The following is a 22,580-nucleotide window of genomic DNA, read 5'->3' as shown; positions in this document are numbered from 1 at the left end:
GTCTTCTTATCAAAATCATCAGTCTGTTGTTTAAACTCACTAGACTGTTGTTGCTCCATATTTTTATCAGTGAAATTTTTATTCACAGTTGTTCACAACTACAAAATTGTTTTCCATAGTGCCCACCATTGCAACCAACATCTCCTGCACACTTTCCAATTCAGTTTCTTCAGATATTGCTTCATGTTCTCTCTCCTTCTCACAGGCATCAAGCCAAGTTTGGTCTCTTCTTGTACAAATTCCTGTTCATTTACATTAGCCTGACTAACATAAGCAGAATCAGAATAATTAAAATCGTGCAACTGACTATTGTCAAGAGCATTATCACTAAAATCGTCAAAAGGATGACTGTCAAAGTTTAAACTATCTCGCTTTTTACATTTGTCAAGACATTTTGTTCCAGTTCCACATCCACAAATGGAGAGCACTGAGGCACATCATAAGCTGAAACATCATTATTTACTGAATAACCTATTTGGCTTTGCTCGTGAGTGCTTGTTCCACTAGCAATCACTTTAATCTGAACTTCATCTCCTTCTCTATCAATTACAGAACTGTCACTCTTTTCCATCATTGCAAGTCTTTTAATGCAATAACAAAGATACACATAACTTATCTCCAGTTGTCTGCTGTGGTCTGATCTCCAACTTCAGCTATGTAAGTTTGAGGGCCGCCAACCATTCTGTAAGTTGCTAGTGCTGCTCTGCTCCTCTGGGTGCTAGCTGCAACACTTGCCACCGCCTTGTACAATTATACAATGTGCCTTCCATCATGTGGATGTTTGCCATCCACTTCTCATCTTAAATATCCAGTTCTCATGGTATCAATCTCCAGTTTCACTTTCCCTTGTACTGCATTGCACTGTCACTAACTCACTGTCCTCTTTCAGAATTATTCTTGATCATGGTTTCACTTTATACAAACAATGTGCGGTGGCACAATTTTGTTTTGCATACAGAAAACTGTCCAATTATCTTCATAAGGTATCTTCTTCTTGTCTTCTTCAGCACTTAAGACTTGCTGTTAGAAAACAAATAATGTTTTTACTACTGGAGAAGCTGTAGTAGAACCAGTATCACTACACATACATAATGATGACAGTAAATTTTTTTCCAGTGTAGGATTACTGTGATACTAAATGAGAGACTGGTAAGTGTGCAACAGGATGTGCTACCTAATATGTTCCAAAATGCCATGTGTAAGAACCTCAGGTTCCATTGGTGATAGAAAGGTAGGGCCAAATGTTTTGGATAGCCCTTATGCTAGGGGCCACTTTCATTCTGGAAACATCCCCCAGGCTGTGGCTAAGCCATGTCTCCACAATATCCTTTCTTCCAGCTGTGCTGGTTCTGCAAGGTTCGCAGGAGAGCTTCTGTGAAGTTTGGAAGGTAGGAGAGGAGGTAGTGGCAAAGTTAAAGCTGTGAGGGTGGGTTGTGAGTCGTGTTTGGGTAACTCAGTTGGTAGAGCACTTGCCCCTGAAAGGCAATGTTCCTAAGTTCAAGTCTCAGTCCAGCACACAGTTTTAATCAACCAGGAAGTTTCATATCAGCACACACTCTGCTGCAGAATGAAAATTTCATTCTACTCCTCTCTTTACCTAACTGAGTTATCTGAATATGTTACTTGTTTTCCCAGTACCATAAACTGGTGAATTGCGCTTTCAAAAATTTCCCTGGTACATATTACTCATTCAGACACAGTTCTTACACTAATATATATTCTCCATTAACAGACACAATAATATTCATTTATCATATTCCTTTGCATCCACACCTTCATTCACACTAATAACAGAGTGGCAATTCATCTGGAAAACCTAGAATTCTCAGGGAATTACATTTTTACCTGGAAAAATCAGAGAAATCTTACAGAATTCTGTGTTTCTAATCTAGCATTAGAATTTAATTTTATTGAGCTTTATAAACTACAAATTTCAAAATACTTCATATTTTAAAGTGTGGTAATTGTAGACTATTATTCCATATAAATTACTGATGCTGAACCTCCCTCCCCCATTCTCTCCACTGTTCATTTATCAGGAGATACCTGGAATTCTCAGCTGTGTTTTTCTTTTTATGTCTGTGTAGCCACCCTGAATAATTGCACATGTTAAATCAGCAATAAATAATAAAAGACAGAATATTCAGAGAAGAGCAAATTTTGTTTACAAAATACTTTGCTTGGACTGTTTAGTATTTCATTATCTGTATGATAGGGACATTGTTCCACCACATGCATTACTACTTACTGCTAGCTGGAGTGCAAGAGCACATTAGTTACGCTTGCACATGAGTGGCTAGTTGCTGTCGTTAACTGCTATAGGCACACTGTAAAGGTGCTGCGTCGCAATGTGTGTGGGAAGATTTTTCTCAAGTTCATCTTGATTAAACAGAAATTGATTTCCAGGCAAATCATGCAGTAAAGAGGTGCTGATTGTACTGGGGAATTTTAAGTTTTTTAAAGAGAGACATCTGAAATAAATGTTCGTTGAAAATATTATTGTAAAGTGGATTGGTAGTTCAGATGTCCTTTAGTTGCAGAGTAGTAGTTACAGATTAGTGTTGAAGTCTTAGTAGGTACATCTCCATTTTGGTAACAAATGACACTGTTACAGGATCTTCTCATATTAGAGGGAAAGGGTTGCCTAACATTCACAGTGTGTTCTGATAAGGAATTCTTATCTTTATATCTTTAGTGTCTTGTAATGTAGAATCATGTTTGGTAAAATAAATGTTAATTCTGGTGTGATGGCTCAGCCATCTACCAGGAAATGTTTACATTTACAAAACAACAACATTATGGAAAGGATAGATTTCACCTCACTATATAAGGGAGCTGTTGAGTCACAGACAAGCACAATGGAAAAAAAAATCCTTTAAATGTGATTCCTAATACTGCATTGAGTGACCTTATCCTGTCTGCACCATGTCTCTACATGCTCCCATAGCCTGCACTAGCAACTTCCCCACCCTTGTCATGCTATCCTTTCTCCTCCCTGCGTGACACCACTTGCTTATCCTTGCCTAGATTGCTGTTCACATGAGATGCAGTCACAGTCTGTTGTCAACACCTGGATACAGCAGACATATGAGATTTGAATGTGTACAATTTCCTGCTTCTGAAAAAGGACTTTGTACAAAATCTGAAATATTTCTAACATTCTGTTTCATTGTGCCTACCTGTGACTCACTGCCTCCTGTATGTAGTGACGCAATCTGTGGTTTCCATATTGTTCTTATTTTATGCTGGACTTTCCATTGTTATATTTACAAAATATTGGGCACATAAAATAGACAAAAGAGTACATAAGCCTGTTACATACATAATTACACTGTAATAGTTCTTATAGATATCAAAGGAATTGCAAATAGTTCTTAAAGTAGCCAAGCTAATTTTCTACTGTCTGTCCACAGTTCTAAATTTTGCTTTTAACCTGCTATGCAACAGGTGCTAACTCTTGCAAAGCTTCACAATATTGGAGCCACTATTCTTGCATATGCTCATTGCTAAAATGAAATATGTTAGCATCTATTTTAGATGTGACATGACCACCTGCTTATCCATTTTTTTTTTCCAAATATCGTTTGATGTTTGTCTTTGTTCCTTTTTGTACTTAGGTGACCATTTTTGCAAAAACTGCTCATGTTCCCTCATTTTGTTTTCTGTATGCTCAGAGAAGTTATAAAGTGCTTATAGATGCAAAAGAGCAGCTTACTATTAAGTAGATGGTGTTTAAGGACTTAGTCTTGAATCAGTATTTGTCATGTCAAAACTACAGTCAAGTCCAGATCTAAAGGCGGGGTCATCAGTGAAGTACAACACTTCGATTGAAAGCACATTTATTATGCACAGGCAGAACAGAAATGAACTCTTGGAGGGAGTGTGCAGCTATACAAACATTTAATATTCCAGAATGCTGGTATTTATACAGACATTGAATATTCCTGAATATACAAACAAAAGATATTTCAAGAAATCCAGAAATTATAAATACTAACTAACAAATAAACAAATAATTCCTGGTGGTCGGGTTAGAACTGGTGACATTGAACACATTAAACAGCAATGCTAACCACTACACCACATTGTGTATGCTGTAGGCTGTGGAATTGCTCCATCTCCTGAAGAAACAGTGACCCGCTGTTGCCGAAGTTCTCACTGGTGTCAACTACAGCATACTGGATCTAGGTATGCCAGTGGGCCTTTGTATGGTGGTTTTGGCAGATACTCTCATTCTGGTCACATTGTTACATCCTTTCACCATGATGAGCATCAAAGGTATCCCCTCCCGTCAGAGCTTCGTGATCATAGAGTGGGTCTTCAGTTTCCTCGAACCCCCCCCCCCCCATCTTCAATCTGAGTCTCCTGGACTGTAATAGGGCTCCATACAGAGGACCTGGGTGATGTCTCGGTGCTTCTTTCTTCTTGGTGAAGGGTCATGATCATAGATTTCGCATTCGATGTCCAACAAAGGATATGATAGTCCTAAGTAGTGCTTTAGTAACTTTTGTCATAGTCCTACTTTCTCCACGGGTATAAAAATTCAAACCAAGTCCCATGGGCTGTATCTCAGAGGTTAGTGCATGAGATTGTAGTGCTCTCAGTTGTTGTCGTGGTCCTCCTCCTCCCATGCATCCAAGCTGTCTTGCTTCTTTTGTCGTGGTGATGAGGTGTTTCACATAGTCATCGTGAGTATAGTCTAGTTGGGACGGGAACAGTGTATACATTGTTGTTTTGGCCTCACAACTGAGGAGCAGGATGGCGGTGTGAAGCTTGCAGTGTCTTGCTTCACTGTATTGTATGAAAATGTTATGACAAGTGGTATTGTATCCCCCATCTCTCTGTTCAACATTATCTACATCTACACGATTACCCTGCAATTCACAACTAAGTGCCTGACAAAGGGTTCATCAGACTATTTTCACACTATTTCTCTTCTGTTTCACTCTTGAACAGTGCACAAGAAAAACACACACTTAAGTCTTTCTGTGCAAGCTCTGATTTATTTTTATTATGATGGTCATTCCTTCATATATAGGTGGATGTCAACAAAATATTTTTGCATTAGCTGGAGAAAGCTGGTGATTGAAGTTTTGTGAAAAGATCTTGCTGCAACAAAAACCACCTTTGTTTTAATGACTGCCACCCCATCTCACTTACATATCCATTGCACTCTCTCCCTTTATTCATGATAATATAAAATGAGCTGCCCTTCTTTGAACATTTTTTATGTCTCTCCTTGATTCTATCTGGCAAGGATCCCACACAGCAATACTCAAGCAGAGGGCAGAGAAGTGTAGTGGATTTGTTGCAACATCTAAGTGTAATTTTTGGTTCACCTTCCCCACAACATTATGTATGTGATCATTCCAGTTTAAGTTGTTTGTAATCCCTAGGCATGTAGTTGAATTGTTATCCCCAGGCATGTAGTTGAATTGACAGCCTTTAGGTGTGTGTGATTCATTTTGTAACCAAAATTTAATGACTACCTTTCCGTACTCATGTAAATGACATCACACATTTCTCTATTTACAGTCAATTTCCACTTTTTGCACCATATAGATATCATGTTTAAATAATTTTGCAATTAGTGTTGATCTTCTGATGATTTTACTAGACAGTAAATGGCAGCAGCATCTGCAATCAATCTAAGATGGCAGCAGTGATGGTCTCTGAAATCATTTTTATAGATTAGGAACAGCAGAGGGCATATAACACTTCCTTGGTGAACACCAGGTATCACTTCTGTTTTACTAGATGACTTTCTGTCAGTTATTAAGAACAGTGACCTATCTGACAGGAAATCAAGAATCCAATCAGCTAAGATGATAGTCCATAGGCACGCAATTTGATTATAACCAGCTTGTGAGGATGTCAAAAGCCACCTGGAAATCTAGAAAAATGGAATCAATTTTAGATCCCTTGTTGACAGTGCTCATTACTTCATGAGAATAAAGAGCTAGATGTGTCGCACAAGAATTATGTTTTCTGAATCTGTGTTGACTACATGTCAATACATCATTTTCCTGGAGGCAATTCATAATGTTCAAACGTAGTATATGTTCGAAAATCATACTGCAAACTGATGTCAGTGGTATGGGTCTGTAATTTAGCAGTTTTTTCCTATTTAGTTTCTTGATTTTTTGGTGTGACATGTCCAATGTTCCAGTCCTCAGGTTCAGATCTTTAATTGTGTGAGCATTTTTATGTATGAGTGCAAAGTATGGAACTATTATATCTGAATACTCTGAAAGGAATTTGGTTGGTATACAGTCTGGACCAGACATCTTACCTTTATTAAGTGATTTAAGCTACTTCTTTACTCAGAGGATATTGATGTCTAAGCTACTCATCTTGGCAGTTGTTCTTGATTTGAATCCTGGAATGTTTACTGTTTCTTTGGTGAAGGAATTTTGGAAAACTGTGTTTCGCAACTCTGCTTTACAGCACTCTCATCTGTAACATTAGCATTGATATTGTGCAGTCATGGATTGACTATGTCTTTGCCACTGGTGTACTTTACTTATGACCGGAACCTTTCTGGACTTTTCTTCCAGATTTCGAGACAGATTTTGTGCTCAAATCTGTGCTCAGTATCAAGCTTCTGTAAAACTCCAGCAATCTTTGGGATTTTGCTATCTTTTAAATTTGGCATGCTTTTTCATTTCCTCTGCAATAGTGTTCTGACTTGTTTTGTGTACCATGGGGCATCAGTTGGGTCTCTTACCAATTTATTTGCTATAAATTAGTCAATTGCTGTTGATACTATTTCTTTGAATCTAAACTACATCTGGTCTCTGCTTCCATAGTTAATTCAGGAGGAATGGAGACTGTCTCTTAGGAAGGCACCAGGAAAATTTTATCTGCTGTGTTAAATAGATATATTGTGTTTTTATTTTTAAATTGGTGGGTCTTAATGTTGTGGTATTCAGTCTCCCTAAAATAACTTTTTGGTCATTAGTCCCTATTTACTCAGCTAATTTGTTGATAAGAGGTCAAGTTTTCACAACCATTTACACTTTTACTGGGCACTTGAACTAACCGCTCAAAATAATTTTCAGAGAAAGCATTTCGTACAACTTTGGATGATGATCTACACTTACCACTGGCTTTGAACATATATTTTCACCAACATATTGAGGGCAGATTACCAAGTGAGATAGCACAGTGGTTAGCACACCAGACTTGCATTCAGGAGGACGACAGTTGAAACTCTTATCCTGCATCCAGATTTAGGTTTTCTGTGATATCCCTAAATCACTTCAAGCAAATGTTAGGATGGTTCCTTTGAAAGGAAACGGCCAGTTTCATTCCCCACCCTTCACACAATCTGAACTTGTGCTCTGTCACTAATGATGTCAATATTGATGGGACGTTAAACCCAATCTTCCTTCCTTTGAGGGTAGAGTGAAGTATATAACTGTTTGAGTTGACTACCTAATTGAGGTGATTCTCACGTTTTCTTTGAACCTTTCTACAAATGTATCATCTGAGTCAGGGGGCAGCAAAAGGAACTAATTATTAATTTATTCCAGATCTCAAGCATAAACAACTTCTACCCATACAAACTCACATAACATATCTACTTAAATTTTGCTGTGAGATAAAATACTACTAACAGCAACAAATTCGCCATCACCAACTGTATTTAACCTACCCTTTCTCCGAACTGTTAGGTCTTCATAAGGATTCCGACTGAACGTACATCCAGCGTTAGCCAGCTTTCATTGCGTATTATCATTTGAGCTTCAGAGCTTTCTATTCATGCATGGAGATTGGATTTTTTTCCCAGCAGTGTTCATCAAGAACATATCTGCCAGTGTCTTATTAAGGCATTATGTGAGGCCATTCGACTGAGGATGGTAGGGAGTTGTTGTCCTGTGAGTGATGTTGCAACATGAAATTACCTTTGATACTAATCTTGACTGTAAAAATCTTCGATGATGAGAGATCATTACAAAGGGTGCTTCACCATTCAGCACAGTTTAGTGGAAGCATAGTGGGCAAGGTAATCATTCCAGACCATGTCCATCGGTTAGAGTTTGTTGACTGTGGGAACCTCCCCAAGAGGTCAAATGGTGCTGTTGCAGGTGGGATTGATAAATAATGCTGTATTGACCAGGTTGAACTCAATAAGGTCATGTTTTCTTTGATGATGTGCCTTCTTATGTAAATTTTGCTTGTGTAGGGTTCACTTATTTTTGGCACTGTAGTAAGGAGACTTGCAAAATAGAGATGTGGAATGATCTGAAATTCCCAAATTTATAATTTGTAAGACAGTTGTGCATAAAGGTTGCTGTGTGCTGCGTTTTCCTAGAGTAGTACTCTAAATTTTGACTGAATGTGTATTTTTTAAATTAAACTAATAAATTTTGCTGTTTCACAGGATTTATTTTATTTTGTTATTTCACACGTCTAGTTCCGTAGAACCAAATTGAGGAACAAAACTCCATGGTCATAGACTGTTTCAGTACTTGAAATGACAACAGAAAAGTAATAACAGATAAAATAAAATAGTTTATGAATCCTAAAAAGAGTCCAGCTATAGGTTTATGTAAATGCAATCAGTAGTATAACACAGGAATTATCTTAATTTTTCACGAAACTCCTCGACAGAATAGGAATGACCCATAAGGAAACTCTTCAGTTCAGAGATTAAAGTGCATGGATTAGTGGTAAGATTTTGGAATTCTTGTAGTAGCTTATTGAAGATGGATGCAGCAGAATACTGCACACCTTTCTGCACAAGAGTCAAAAAAGTGAAATCCAAATGCAGATTAGATTTCTGCTTAGTATTAACTGAATGAAAGCTGCTAATTCTTGGAAATAAACTGATATTACTATAAAAAAATGACAGTAAAGGCTGATGATACTAGACTGTTGCATGGAGGGTGATGAGTTCAAAGCTCACCTGAACTGTAAAATTTTAATTTGCATGTTCAGTAAGAGTACATTCTAGAAGTATCCATAAATGTCAAGAATCATTGTACTGCAATGTTCTGTAACTGTATATATACCATGTGTGTTCTGGCTGGAGGCAGTTAGCTTTAAAACAGTGAAAAAGTCAAGACCCAAATGAAGTTACGTTCCTACAATGCTGCATGAGGAACCTGTTTGCGCACCAAGGAAGACTGACGTCTGGAGGACGTGCCGAGTAAAACTGTGAGGGACGGGAAAAACCCACCGTGGTACAACAACGAAGTTAGGAAACTACTGCGAAAGCAAAGAGAGCTTCACTCCAAGTTTAAACGCAGCCAAAACCTCTCAGACAAACAGAAGCTAAGCAATGTCAAAGTTAGCGTAAGGAGGGCTATGCGAGAAGCGTTCAGTGAATTCGAAAGTAAAATTCTATGTACCGACTTGACAGAAAATCCTAGGAAGTTCTGGTCTTACGTTAAATCAGTAAGTGGCTCGAAACAGCATATCCAGACACTCCGGGATGATGATGGCATTGAAACAGAGGATGACACGTGTAAAGCTGAAATACTAAACACCTTTTTCCAAAGCTGTTTCACAGAGGAAGACCGCACTGCAGTTCCTTCTCTAAATCCTCGCACAAACGAAAAAATGGCTGACATCGAAATAAGTGTCCAAGGAATAGAAAAGCAACTGGAATCACTCAACAGAGGAAAGTCCACTGGACCTGACGGGATACCAATTCGATTCTACACAGAGTACGCGAAAGAACTTGCCCCCCTTCTAACAGCCGTGTACCGCAAGTCTCTAGAGGAACGGAGGGTTCCAAATGATTGGAAAAGAGCACAAGTAGTCCCAGTCTTCAAGAAGGGTCGTCGAGCAGATGCGCAAAACTATAGAGCTATATCTCTGACATCGATCTGTTGTAGAATTTTAGAACATGTTTTTTGCTCGAGTATCATGTCGTTTTTGGAAACCCAGAATCTACTATGTAGGAATCAACATGGATTCCGGAAACAGCGATCGTGTGAGACCCAACTCGCGTTATTTGTTCATGAGACCCAGAAAATATTAGATACAGGCTCCCAGGTAGATGCTATTTTTCTTGACTTCCGGAAGGTGTTCGATACAGTTCCGCACTGTCGCCTGATAAACAAAGTAAGAGCCTACGGAATATCAGACCAGCTGTGTGGCTGGATTGAAGAGTTTTTAGCAAACAGAACACAGCATGTTGTTATCAATGGAGAGACGTCTACAGATGTTAAAGTAACCTCTGGCGTGCCACAGGGGAGTGTTATGGGACCATTGCTTTTCACAATATACACTCCTGGAAATGGAAAAAAGAACACATTGACACCGGTGTGTCAGATCACACGCACGGCACAGCGGACACACCAGGAACCGCGGTGTTGGCCGTCGAATGGCGCTAGCTGCGCAGCATTTGTGCACCGCCGCCGTCAGTGTCAGCCAGTTTGCCGTGGCATACGGAGCTCCATCGCAGTCTTTAACACTGGTAGCATGCCGCGACAGCGTGGACGTGAATCGTATGTGCAGTTGACGGACTTTGAGCGAGGGCGTATAGTGGGCATGCGGGAGGCCGGGTGGACGTACCGCCGAATTGCTCAACACGTGGGGCATGAGGTCTCCACAGTACATCGATGTTGCCGCCAGTGGTCGGCGGAAGGTGCACGTGCCCGTCGACCTGGGACCGGACCGCAGCGACGCACGGATGCACGCCAAGACCGTAGGATCCTACGCAGTGCCGTAGGGGACCGCACCGCCACTTCCCAGCAAATTAGGGACACTGTTGCTCCTGGGGTATCGGCGAGGACCATTTGCAACCGTCTCCATGAAGCTGGGCTACGGTCCCGCACACCGTTAGGCCGTCTTCCGCTCACGCCCCAACATCGTGCAGCCCGCCTCCAGTGGTGTCGTGACAGGCGTGAATGGAGGGACGAATGGAGACGTGTCGTCTTCAGCGATGAGAGTCGCTTCTGCCTTGGTGCCAATGATGGTCGTATGTGTGTTTGGCGCCGTGCAGGTGAGCGCCATAATCAGGACTGCATACGACCGAGGCACACGGGGCCAACACCCGGCATCATGGTGTGGGGAGCGAACTCCTACACTGGCCGTACACCACTGGTGATCGTCGAGGGGACACTGAATAGTGCACGGTACATCCAAACCGTCATCGAACCCATCGTTCTACCATTCCTAGACCGGCAAGGGAACTTGCTGTTCCAACAGGACAATGCACGTCCGCATGTATCCCGTGCCACCCAACGTGCTCTAGAAGGTGTAAGTCAACTACCCTGGCCAGCAAGATCTCCGGATCTGTCCCCCATTGAGCATGTTTGGGACTGGATGAAGCGTTGTCTCACGCGGTCTGCACGTCCAGCACAAACGCTGGTCCAACTGAGGCGCCAGGTGGAAATGGCATGGCAAGCCGTTCCACAGGACTACATCCAGCATCTCTACGATCGTCTCCATGGGAGAATAGCAGCCCGCATTGCTGCGAAAGGTGGATATACACTGTACTAGTGCCGACATTGTGCATGCTCTGTTGCCTGTGTCTATGTGCCTGTGGTTCTGTCAGTGTGATCATGTGATGTATCTGACCCCAGGAATGTGTCAGTAAAGTTTCCCCTTCCTGGGACAATGAATTCACGGTGTTCTTATTTCAATTTCCAGGAGTGTATATAAATGACCTAGTAGATAGTGTCGGAAGTTCCATGCGGCTTTTCGCGGATGATGCTGTAGTATACAGAGAAGTTGCAGCATTAGAAAACTGTAGCGAAATGCAGGAAGATCTGCAGCGGATAGGCACTTGGTGCAGGGAGTGGCAACTGTCCCTTAACATAGACAAATGTAATGTATTGCGAATACATGGAAAGAAGGATCCTTTATTGTATGATTATATGATAGCGGAACAAACACTGGTAGCAGTTACTTCTGTAAAATATCTGGGAGTATGCGTGCGGAACGATTTGAAGTGGAATGATCATATAAAATTAATTGTTGGTAAGGCGGGTATCAGGTTGAGATTCATTGGGAGAGTGCTTAGAAAATGTAGTCCATCAACAAAGGAGGTGGCTTACAAAACACTCGTTCGACCTATACTTGAGTATTGCTCATCAGTGTGGGATCCGTACCAGATCGGGTTGACGGAGGAGATAGAGAAGATCCAAAGAAGAGCGGCGCGTTTCATCACAGGGTTATTTGGTAACCGTGACAGCGTTACGGAGATGTTTAATAAACTCAAGTGGCAGACTCTGCAAGAGAGGCGCTCTGCATCGCGGTGTAGCTTGCTCGCCAGGTTTCGAGAGGGTGCGTTTCTGGATGAGGTATCGAATATATTGCTTCCCCCTACTTATACCTCCCGAGGAGATCACGAATGTAAAATTAGAGAGATTAGAGCGCGCACGGAGGCTTTCAGGCAGTCGTTCTTCCCGCGAACCATACGCGACTGGAACAGGAAAGGGAGGTAATGACAGTGGCACGTAAAGTGCCCTCCGCCACACACCGTTGGGTGGCTTGCAGAGTATAAATGTAGATGTAGATGTAGATGTAGATGTAGATAACCAACCAGTATGTTTCCACTGTGGATGACCAGGACATAGGGTGCGCTATTGTCGAGAAGGCCGCGGATATTTGATGATGCCAACGCCAGAAGACAGCAGACCGATCTTAACTGATATCAACTCTGGGCCGACGAAGATGAACAAGAAGGTGTGGGTGCAGGACGACGTAGGTCACCATTGCCGCAAGCTAGCTGCTGGAGAGGATGCTCCCCAACATGCAGATCAAGGTCTCCATCGCCCTTTAGAAGCTCCAGCCGATCACCTAGCCGCCGCAACCTGGAAAACTAAAGGGTGCAGCCTTCTTTGGAGGTGAGGCTGCTGAAGATAAAAATTCTCCACAGTTGATCACTTCAAAAATGATATGAAACTACGTTGATATCCTCATGGATGGCTGACCAGTCCAAGCTCTTGTGGACTCTGGAGCATCTTATTCAGTCATTTCGGAGAAGTACCGTCGCCAGTTGCAGAAAACCGTATTCATCGACAACAAAACATCTCTGCTGAAGGTGACTAATGGGAAATGTGTAAAACCTACAGGAAGGTGTGCCATTCGTCTGGGTATAAGTGGCCATATGCAGCCCGTAGAATTCATCATCTTACAAGAGTGTAGTCATGACATCATTCTCGGATGGGACTTTTTGAAAGCTTCTCAGGCAATTATAGATTGTGGTCGCTGTGGTGACTATGTGTGCTGGATGAAGTGATCATTCCTGCAGTCAGCGCTAGAAAGGTAACTGTCGTGTATCATGCATGCCATGCATTAAACCATGGATCTTGTAGTGGAATGTAAGAGAAGCATACCACTGAAGAATAACTTGGTCATCCCAGATTCTGTCTTCTCATTTAAGAATGGATTCAGTGAATTGTGGATAGTTAACTGTCACTGAGAACAACAGATCCTTCCAAGACGCATGTGCGTAGCAAATGCTGGATCATTAATTGCCCAACAGCTGAGCATCATAGAAACCTCTCATGCCAAGTCTGTGGGCGAAATTGATGCTACCACTAAGAGACAAGATCTTCTAGCTCGATTATTACCAGATCTCACTAAGGAACAACAGAAGACGCTACTTGCCATTCTTCAAGAGTTCTCTGAATGCTTCAATCCACAGGTGAAGAGCAAATTAGAAAAATCAACGGTGAATCACTGGATTAGCTCTAGAGACCATCAACCAATAAGCCAGAGAATATACCGTGTGTCAGCAATAGAATGTCAAATAATTCGCAATGAGTTAGAGAAAATCAAGAAGAATGACATCATTCAGCCTTCACAGAGCCTATGGTTGTCACAAGTGGTTCTCGTCAGGAAGAAGGATGGCAGTTGGCGCTTTTGTGTTGATTACAGGAAGCTTAGTAAGATAACTAAAAAGGACATTTACCCCCCTCCACAAATTGATGATACACTAGATTGTCTGAATGGGGCTAAGTTTTTCTCAACCGTGGACATGTACTCAGGATAGTGGCAAATCGAAGTAGATGAGGGTGATCGTGAGAAAACTGCATTCATCACCCCTGAGGGCCTGTATAAGGTTAAGGTAATTCCGTTTGGTTTGTGTAATGCACCAGCAACTTTTGAACGGATGATGGATAAGCTTCTAAGTCACCTGAAGTGGACGATGTGTCTTTGTTATTTAGATGACATTGTAGTGTTTTCAGAGACATTTGATGAACATGTAAAAGACTGAGGGCTGTTCTTAAGTGTCTCCAACAAGGCGGACTGAAACAAAAGAAATCAAAATACTTGGACACTTTGTGTCAAACGAAGACCCAGAAAAGGGGAGATCTATAATGGAATTTCCTACAATGGAATTGCTTTGATGTCTTCCTTTAATCCACCCTCGTGAAGATCCAAAACACTTCAGCAGTAGTCAAGAAAGGGTTGCCATAGTGTCTTACATGCAGTCTCTTTTACAGATAAACCACACTTACCTAAAACTCTCCCAGTAAACTGAAGCTGAGTATTCACCTTCCATCTACAGTCCTTACATGCTTGTTTCATTCCGTATCTCTTTGCAGCATTATGCCGACATATTTAATTGACCTGACTGTGTCAATTAGCGCACTACTAATGCTGTATTCAAACTTTATGGTATTGTTTTTCCTACTCATCTCCATTAACTTATATTTTTCTACATTTAGAGGTAACTGCCATTCAGTGCTCCAGACATGAGACATTGGAGCTTTCACAACAGGTAAAGTGGAACTCGCATCTCATTTTTAGTCTGATGAGGATCCCAGACACTCGAACAATACTCAAGAATGGGTTGCACTAGCATTCTATATGCAGTTTCCTTTATGGATGAACTACACTTTCCCAAAATTCCCCCAATAAAATGAAGATAAGCATTTCCATTCCCTACTACCAACCTGACATGCTCATTCCATTTCGTATCACTGTGCAATGTTACACCTAGATGTTTAATTGATGTGACTGTGTCAAGCAGCGCACTTCTAATGCTGTGTTCAAATGTTACACGATTGTTTTCCTCCTACTCGTTCACATTAACTTTCATTTCTCTATATTTAGAGCAAGCAGCCATTCATCAAACCAACTAGAAATTCTAAGTCGCCTTGTATCCTCCTACAGTCACTCAATGAAGACACCAACCCGTACACCACAGTGTCATCAGAAAACAGCTGTAAATTGCTGTTCACCCCATCACTCGAGTTACATTACAGCATTTCTTGTAATTGTTAACAGTATCATGCTGCCATGGTAAAAAGACTAGGTTGCGTCAGACTTTTGCACAAGACTGTTATGTATTTCCATTTAATTTAATTTATAGTGGTGTGGCATGCACTGCCTCAGGTGTTCGTAGTCTTATTCAGGATTTGGCCGTGATTTTCTGATGAAAGCACCACAGCTGTTAGAAGTCCCCAGTAGAAATATCGAGTAGTGCTCCCTCTATAGCCATCCATAATTACAAAAATGTTGTCAGTGCAGGATTTTGTGCATGACTGACCTCTTGATTATGTGCTATAAATGTTTGTTGGGATTCATGTCCGGTGATCTGTGTGGCTAGATCATTTGCTCAAATTGTCCAGAATGTTCTTCAAACCAGTCACAAACAATTTTGGCCCAGTGACATGGCGCAGTGTCGTCCATAAAAATTCCACCATTGTTTGGGAATATGGAGTCCCTGAATGGCTGCAAATGATATCAAAGTAGCCGAACGTATCCATTTCCAGTCAGTGATAATGCTTGCACAGTATCTTGTTGACAACTTTTGTCCATGACTTTGTGGGGTCTGTGCCACACTCAAACCATACAATCAGCTGTTACGAACTGAAATCAAAACTCATCGGACCAGGCCATGCTTGTGCAAGTGTCTAGGGTCCAACCGATATGGTCACAAGCTCAGGAGAGCACAGCAAGCGATGTGGTGCCTTAGCAAGGGCACTTGCATCAGTCATCTGCTGCCATAGCCCATTAATGCCAAATTTGCCACACTGTCCCAATGGATATGTTCATTGTATGTCCTATGTTGATTTCTGTGGCTATCTCACACAGTGTTGCTTGTCTGTTAGCACTGACAATTCTGTACAAATGCCACTGCTCTCTGTCATTGAGTGAAAGCCATCAGCCATTGCATTGTCTGTTGTGGGAGGTAACGCCTGAAATTTGTTATTTTTGGCACACTCTTGACACTGTGGGTTGCGGAATATTGAATTCCATATTATATCCGAAATGGAATGTCCCTTGTGTCTAGCTCCACCTATAATTCTGTGTTCAAAGCCTGTTAATTCCCATCATGCAACCATGATAGTGTCGGAAACCTTTTCATACAAATCACCTGAGTACAAATAAGAGTTCCACTAATGCACTGCTCTTTCATACCTTGTCTATGCGATACTACTGCCATCACTATCTAATGACTTGTCACCTCAGTGTAACATACAATTTTTTTTTAATGAGTGTGCATGTTATTTTCAAGTTGATATCTTGTAATGTGAAGTGAATTGTGTTCTCTCTCTCTCAAAGTATATAAAATAATTACCATTAGTTCTTAACTGTTGGAATAATTTACTGCAGTCCTTACAGTGCTGCACTCAAGAAACTATGCAAGTCTGTTAGAGCTCTGAGTGATCCATAACTTCTACTTTCCAATAGGCCTTCGTCATGTTGCAGACCCCTGACTGTCAACATCTTACTGCTTTGGCCGACTCCCATGTTCATTGAACAGAATGATACTAATAGTGTCGTGGTTTTCAGCAACACTCATGGCTCACCCCTCCTATTCTATTAGGGAGTTCCTGGAAAAAAATAAGCAAATTCCTTTGTTGTGTTGTTGTTTATGCTAGTATATACTTGGCAGCATGTTGTCTGTATATGATTCATGGAAATTGTATCTGTTGTTAACTTTTCTGAAGTTAATTTCATGTAGTGACTCATTCCATGACCATGTAGATTTGCTCATCTGTTTGGTTCTATGGAGTTCTAATGTGTAAAGTAAATGGAAAAACAAGAGAGTTGATAGGGTTTGGCCCCTGCAGTGTGTCATTATCAAGTACTGCACTCCTGATGAACTTTGAGGAAAGACTGCTTCTGATTTTCAGTTTCAAACAAGTTGCTTCAATCTTCCCAAACAACTTGAATGGGAGGCACAGAATGCAGACCCATCAAAAGTTCTATGTGATGTCACCTGTTGTATCTGATTTCAGGATGGCTATAGCTTTCACTTATTTACAAGTCTTAGTGATATTGCCTACTTACATTCTATATTAGTCCCTAGTGCTCGTTTTAAAAGTCACTCAATTTTGATGTCATGGAGTATGTGAAAACCTTAGTTATCATCAGAGCAATACAGGGTGCGGTTCTTTTGTAGTACAAGCTGAATGTTGTAATCAGGTGTGGTGTGTGATTTGCAGTTACTGACAAATCCAAGTAGGTAGTACAACTTGGGCGGTACTAATGGTAGCTAAATTAGGCAATAAGGCCGGTATTACACTAACAGATTTCTTTGTCCAGTATCTTTGTCAAAGAAATTTGATGGTGTAATAGGGAACTTTGTCAAATGACATCAAATGTTTGATCAAATATAGGGCCTCGCTGTAGATTTGATCAAAGAAGTCACTTGTCTTCTGTTAACTGCAATGTGACATGTTACCACGTTGAGCACTAGCATCGCTGCAGCGTTCTGTCATCAGTAGTGTTTTTATAAACATTGCCGGTAAATACAATTGCTATGTACTGACAACTACAAAATTAATAGAGATGTATGAAGCTGATGAGGCATTTAACAACATGAGGCATGCTGAATACAAAAATAGATTAAGAAGTTTGGAGACCTGACCTAACTTAACCTAACTCTCTCATGTAGCAAGGAATCGGAATGTTACAGTGAGCCTGTCTTCTGCAGATATAGCAGTTCTTAAGTGAGTGTTGTGCTTTGTGATATGAGGACATATAGACATGCGTGGTCATCCATTCTTAAGTAATTGATGTACGATTTGATGCCCTCCACTATAAGCTCACTTAACAAGTTTTGTTGAATGCTTTTATCGTGTCGTCATAATACCCACAGCTTCACCCAGGTACGTTTTCTTGCTGCAGTTAATAAGTTGTCGTTGTCAGCCATCTTGAACTTTGACGAAAAATATGATGACAGTGTAATTCCCCTTTTTAGCGTCACATCAAAGGTCTTTTTCAAATATATTTGATGAATATTGATCACATCTTTGATCAAATCTTTGACAAAGAAATTTGATAGTGTAATATCGGCCTAAGGCCCTGCTGTAGATACTGTTAGATTTTCTTGCGCATTTTAATTAAAGTTTTATAAATGCATTAAGTCGGGTTTTTACGGATACATTGCCCCAGGTACTACTACTGTGATAGTCTTTTGAACAGTCAACTAATTCTATAGACGGTTTGATTTGTTTTAATTCCTTAGCAGTGGAATGCTTTGATAACTTAAGATTTGTCTCTTAGAATTTTACTCGTAGCACATTTATTGGCAGAATAATTGTTAATTTGTAAATTTTTAAAAGCAGAACTGTTGGTAGCTGCCCCTTCCTTTCTCCTCCTGCCTCCTTCCTCCCCACTCCCCCTACCCCTCCTCCCCCTCCTCCTCCACCTCCACCTCCTCTTTCTCCATCCTCTCCCTCTCCCTCGTGTGTGCATATGATCAATGTCTCTCATCAATAAGCATCATTAGTAACTGCTGCAATTTATTCAGGGCAGTACTGGAGGATGATGCCTTTACCAGAATGAAGGGTGTTGTAAAATGGTACCTGTCGGGTCTTTATAAAAAACCAAAAGGCTTAAAGAAACCTTACAATCCAATCCTTGGTGAAACATTCCGCTGTTACTGGGAGCATCCAAATTCATCTCGGACTTTTTATATTGCTGAACAGGTATTTCCACTATAATTTTGTCTATTTGGTATGTATCTCATTAAGATGTGTTATTTTACTTTCTAAAAGCAAATAAATGTAATGTGTTAAGTATTTCATTGACTTATGCAGTAGTGTTCTGCTGTTTTGTATGATCTGTTTGAAACACTCTTTTATTATTGATGATATGTATAGCAATATGGTATGTTTCTTTTAATTTATTGTGGATTTGGTGAAAGCTTTGAGTCTTGTACATCCTCAATGCCTGATCTGATTTCGTACTCCCATTTTCATTTTAGGGAGGTACGATTAACATAACACACTCAAGCAGAGTTAAAGTACTTGTATATGAACAGTATTGTGTAATATACAGTTGCTTTCAGTGAATTACATCCCCGAAACTAACAGGGTGAACCTGAAGTATTTCTGCAGGGAACAGGAGTTTTCCAAGAGAGAAGCTTTCAAATTATACATGAAAAACTGTGGTATAACTTTGAAGTCCAGTGATTACCTGTTGAATATGTCTGTTGAAGGCTGTTGTGTCATTTTGAGGATGTAACTTAAGGATGTGCTCACAACATAAAACTAACGATGGTGTTCTAATTACAGTCTTCAGCTTTTGTAAGAAGTTTTTGGGTTTGTGCCTTCCATTAGAGCTTCTTATATAACATATTCGATATCCAGTAAACCTCCCCCCCCCCACCCCCCTTTACGCATTTCATTGGATTGCCTCAAAAAAGTGTAAGATACAGGAATGCATAGGAAACACTAAAAGTGAAAATGAATGGATTACTCTTACTGTCATTTTCTTTATATTGTTCAAAATCTGAAATAATTGTTTTAGTTTCTTTCTAACAGCAATTAGCTCTACTTGTCTCTCCACAGAATATGAGGCATAAAACACGTTATCGTCACCTGATGCACTAGCAATGTACTGTCTCAAAATGTTAATAACTTCCATAGCTTCTCTACTGCTTGGCATAACTGGTTCTTGTTCATCTGCTTCGTGATCCTCTTCACTAGTAACCTCTCTCTTCCCTTCTTCAAAATGTTTGCTAATGGTGCTCTCTGCTGTTGGCACCTGTGAAATGATGACTGAAACATCAACTCTAGCATACTCTTAAAATGTAAACAATATGCCTATCACAGAAAAATCTGTAGCTTCGGGCAAATCTTCTTCCAGTGATTCTGGTGTGTCTTCTGTGAACTTAAATCCTGCATTCATGAAACAGATAGAAACAGTTTCGGCTACATAATGCGTGGCATCCAAAAGTGATATGGTCATAGATTTGGGGTCCATGCCATTATCGTGCATAAATATAGTCTTCTGGACAACCACTTTTCAATATTTTCATTTAAATGAATGGATGATTAACAGATCTAATGATTGAAGCTCACTCATACAAATAGGAGGCAGTAACACTGACTTCATATTTCTGAGCCTCAGATTGTCAGGATGTGCTGGATATCTGTCAAATAGCAGCATTATTTTCCTATTTTTTGCCCCCGTCTTAGCGTCCAGTGCATGCGTGGTGGATGTGAAAATGGAACCAGTTACCCATGAACTGCATTTGGAGTCATAATGAGTGGGCAGAGTCCTCACATTTTTTTGATAAACCTTGCCTTTTTAAATGTACCAGTTACCAAAGAAGATAAGTTTTTAGACCCATCAGCATAGACCTCTGCTTACTCAGTTTCTCACTGTGGCATTTCTCACTTTTACAACATACGATCTTAGTTGGTAACATGTTATAATAAAAAAAAAAAAAAGGACCAGTTTCATTAATGTTAAAATTGTTTTTTGGATGATAATCTTTAAAGATATTTTGCAGTTCTTTTTTACATTGGCCCACAGTTCCACTATAAACATTTACATTTTTACCACACCATTGGTTGTATACATTATGATGAGTTTTAAATCAATCGATCCTACAATTCGATGCTGTGATGTTGCTGATCCCCATTTTTGCAGCAAATTCAAGTGCCCTTTCTCTGAGTACGTTGCTATCAAGTAGAATTCCCAACACTCTTGCTAACAAACCACTCTGCAACAAGTTTATCCGAAAGATCATATGCTGATGCCTGAATGTATTTATGCTTTTTTCCCATGGAACCAGACTCTCACACATTGATTTCATTGTTGGGGCAGTTTCTCTCTGTCACATCCAGGGTGCAAACAGAATGTCCTAGGTCCTTCGCTAATTGAACTTGCGATCCAACATGCGAATCTATGTGTTGTAGAATTGCACACACCCCCCCCCCCCTTTTTTTCCCCAACAGAAATAATTTTCCTATCTTTTATAATCATTTCAGTCATGGGCACTGTTTAAAGTTACAATAGAATGTAACTTTTACACTACTGTTTGTTTGCTTTTTATTACCAGTACAGTACTATTTCCTGGGGTGGTTAGAACTATAGCTCCCTTGTTGCGTTCAAAGAAGCAGTCACTGTATGGAAAAGGTAGAATATAAATTTTACTGGCTGCTCTTAGTGAAGTTTAATCTAATGGCACTTTTTGTTTCAGAATTCTTAATTATATGTGGAGTAAAAATTTATTATTTAGCAACTAAAAGACTAGGAAAGCATAGTTCTTTTCATTATTGCAACTTAAATGATCCGACAGTAATGACCCTAATAGCAATGTTCATTCTGCTCTTTGTGCTGTTACAACAGGATTAATTGAATTTCACAATCATTTATACAAATAAACCCTGCTTTTGAAGACTGGTCCCTGTAATGGACTTTCACGAATCATCGTTACTTCCGCATAAAATATGCTAATCCGTACTAGACGCACAGTCTTAGGTTGGTACAACCTGATGTTACACATAAACATTCCTCCTCGAGATGCTCTGTAACAAGACAACAATTTCTGCCCTTTTTCTCACCCAAGGCATCCCTAAGTAGAGTGACCTCCCTGTTGGCAACAAGCTGTACATTTCATGCCTATTGTTCTCTGTTTACAAAGGCTGCCAACTTTAGTGTTTTAAACAACATTGTGTTAAAAGTTTTGTTTACTGTAATTTCATAATGCTTATCAATAATAGGTCTCACATTAGAACACGAATGTCTTTAAATGTGTTTTCATGAAAGACTTTTGCTTCCATGTTTTATTTACACCACTGGATATGATCGGAACGAAGAAGGAAATGCATGTTTGTGTGTTTCAGCACTCAGCCATTGCCTTTGTTTTAATCACAAAGGCAGAGACTGAGTGCTGAAACACACAAATGCATGCATGTGTTTCCGTCTTCATTCTGACCATGTCCAATGGTGTAAATAAAACAGAGAAGCAAGTCTTTTGTGAGACATTTTATTCATAATCACTTTAACATAATGGTAAATAAAGCTTACAACACAGTATTGGTTAAAACGCTAAAGCGGGCAGTATTTATAAATAGAGAACAATAGGCACAAAATCTACAGCTTACTGCTGACATGGAGGCCACTCAGTTCAGTCATATCCTGGGAGAGAAAGAGGTCACAAATTTTCCTTGTGTTATGGAGCATCTTGAGAAGGAATGCTTACATCTGACATTATGTCGTACCAGCCTAAGACTGCATGACTAATATGGATCAGTGTTTTTCATGCATAAGTAACGATGATTCGTGAAGCCCATTATAGAGACAACTGTCTTCAAAAGTAGTGTTTATCTGTATAAATGACTGTGATATTAAATTAAAGATGTTGTATTACAATGCAGTGAGCAGAAGGAAGGTTGCTACTAGAGTCACTGTTGTCAGAT

General features: G+C 40.2%; 1 protein-coding gene across 1 annotated transcript in view; it reads left to right on the top strand.

The window, feature by feature from the left end:
* Nucleotides 1–22,580, top strand: part of LOC126248708 (oxysterol-binding protein-related protein 8) — a 211,432-nt gene that overhangs the window by 114,639 nt on the left and 74,213 nt on the right. Inside the window, exon 11 of the mRNA XM_049950002.1 lies at nucleotides 18,677–18,854. Within this exon, the coding sequence (XP_049805959.1) occupies nucleotides 18,677–18,854 (178 nt within the window). The remainder of the gene's footprint in view (nucleotides 1–18,676; nucleotides 18,855–22,580) is intronic.

The sequence above is a fragment of the Schistocerca nitens genome, chromosome 3 (assembly GCF_023898315.1).
Source record: "Schistocerca nitens isolate TAMUIC-IGC-003100 chromosome 3, iqSchNite1.1, whole genome shotgun sequence".
NCBI lineage: Eukaryota > Metazoa > Arthropoda > Insecta > Orthoptera > Acrididae > Schistocerca > Schistocerca nitens.
The sequence above is the reverse complement of the archived record's forward strand: the minus strand, read 5'-3'. Positions and strand labels throughout refer to the sequence as shown.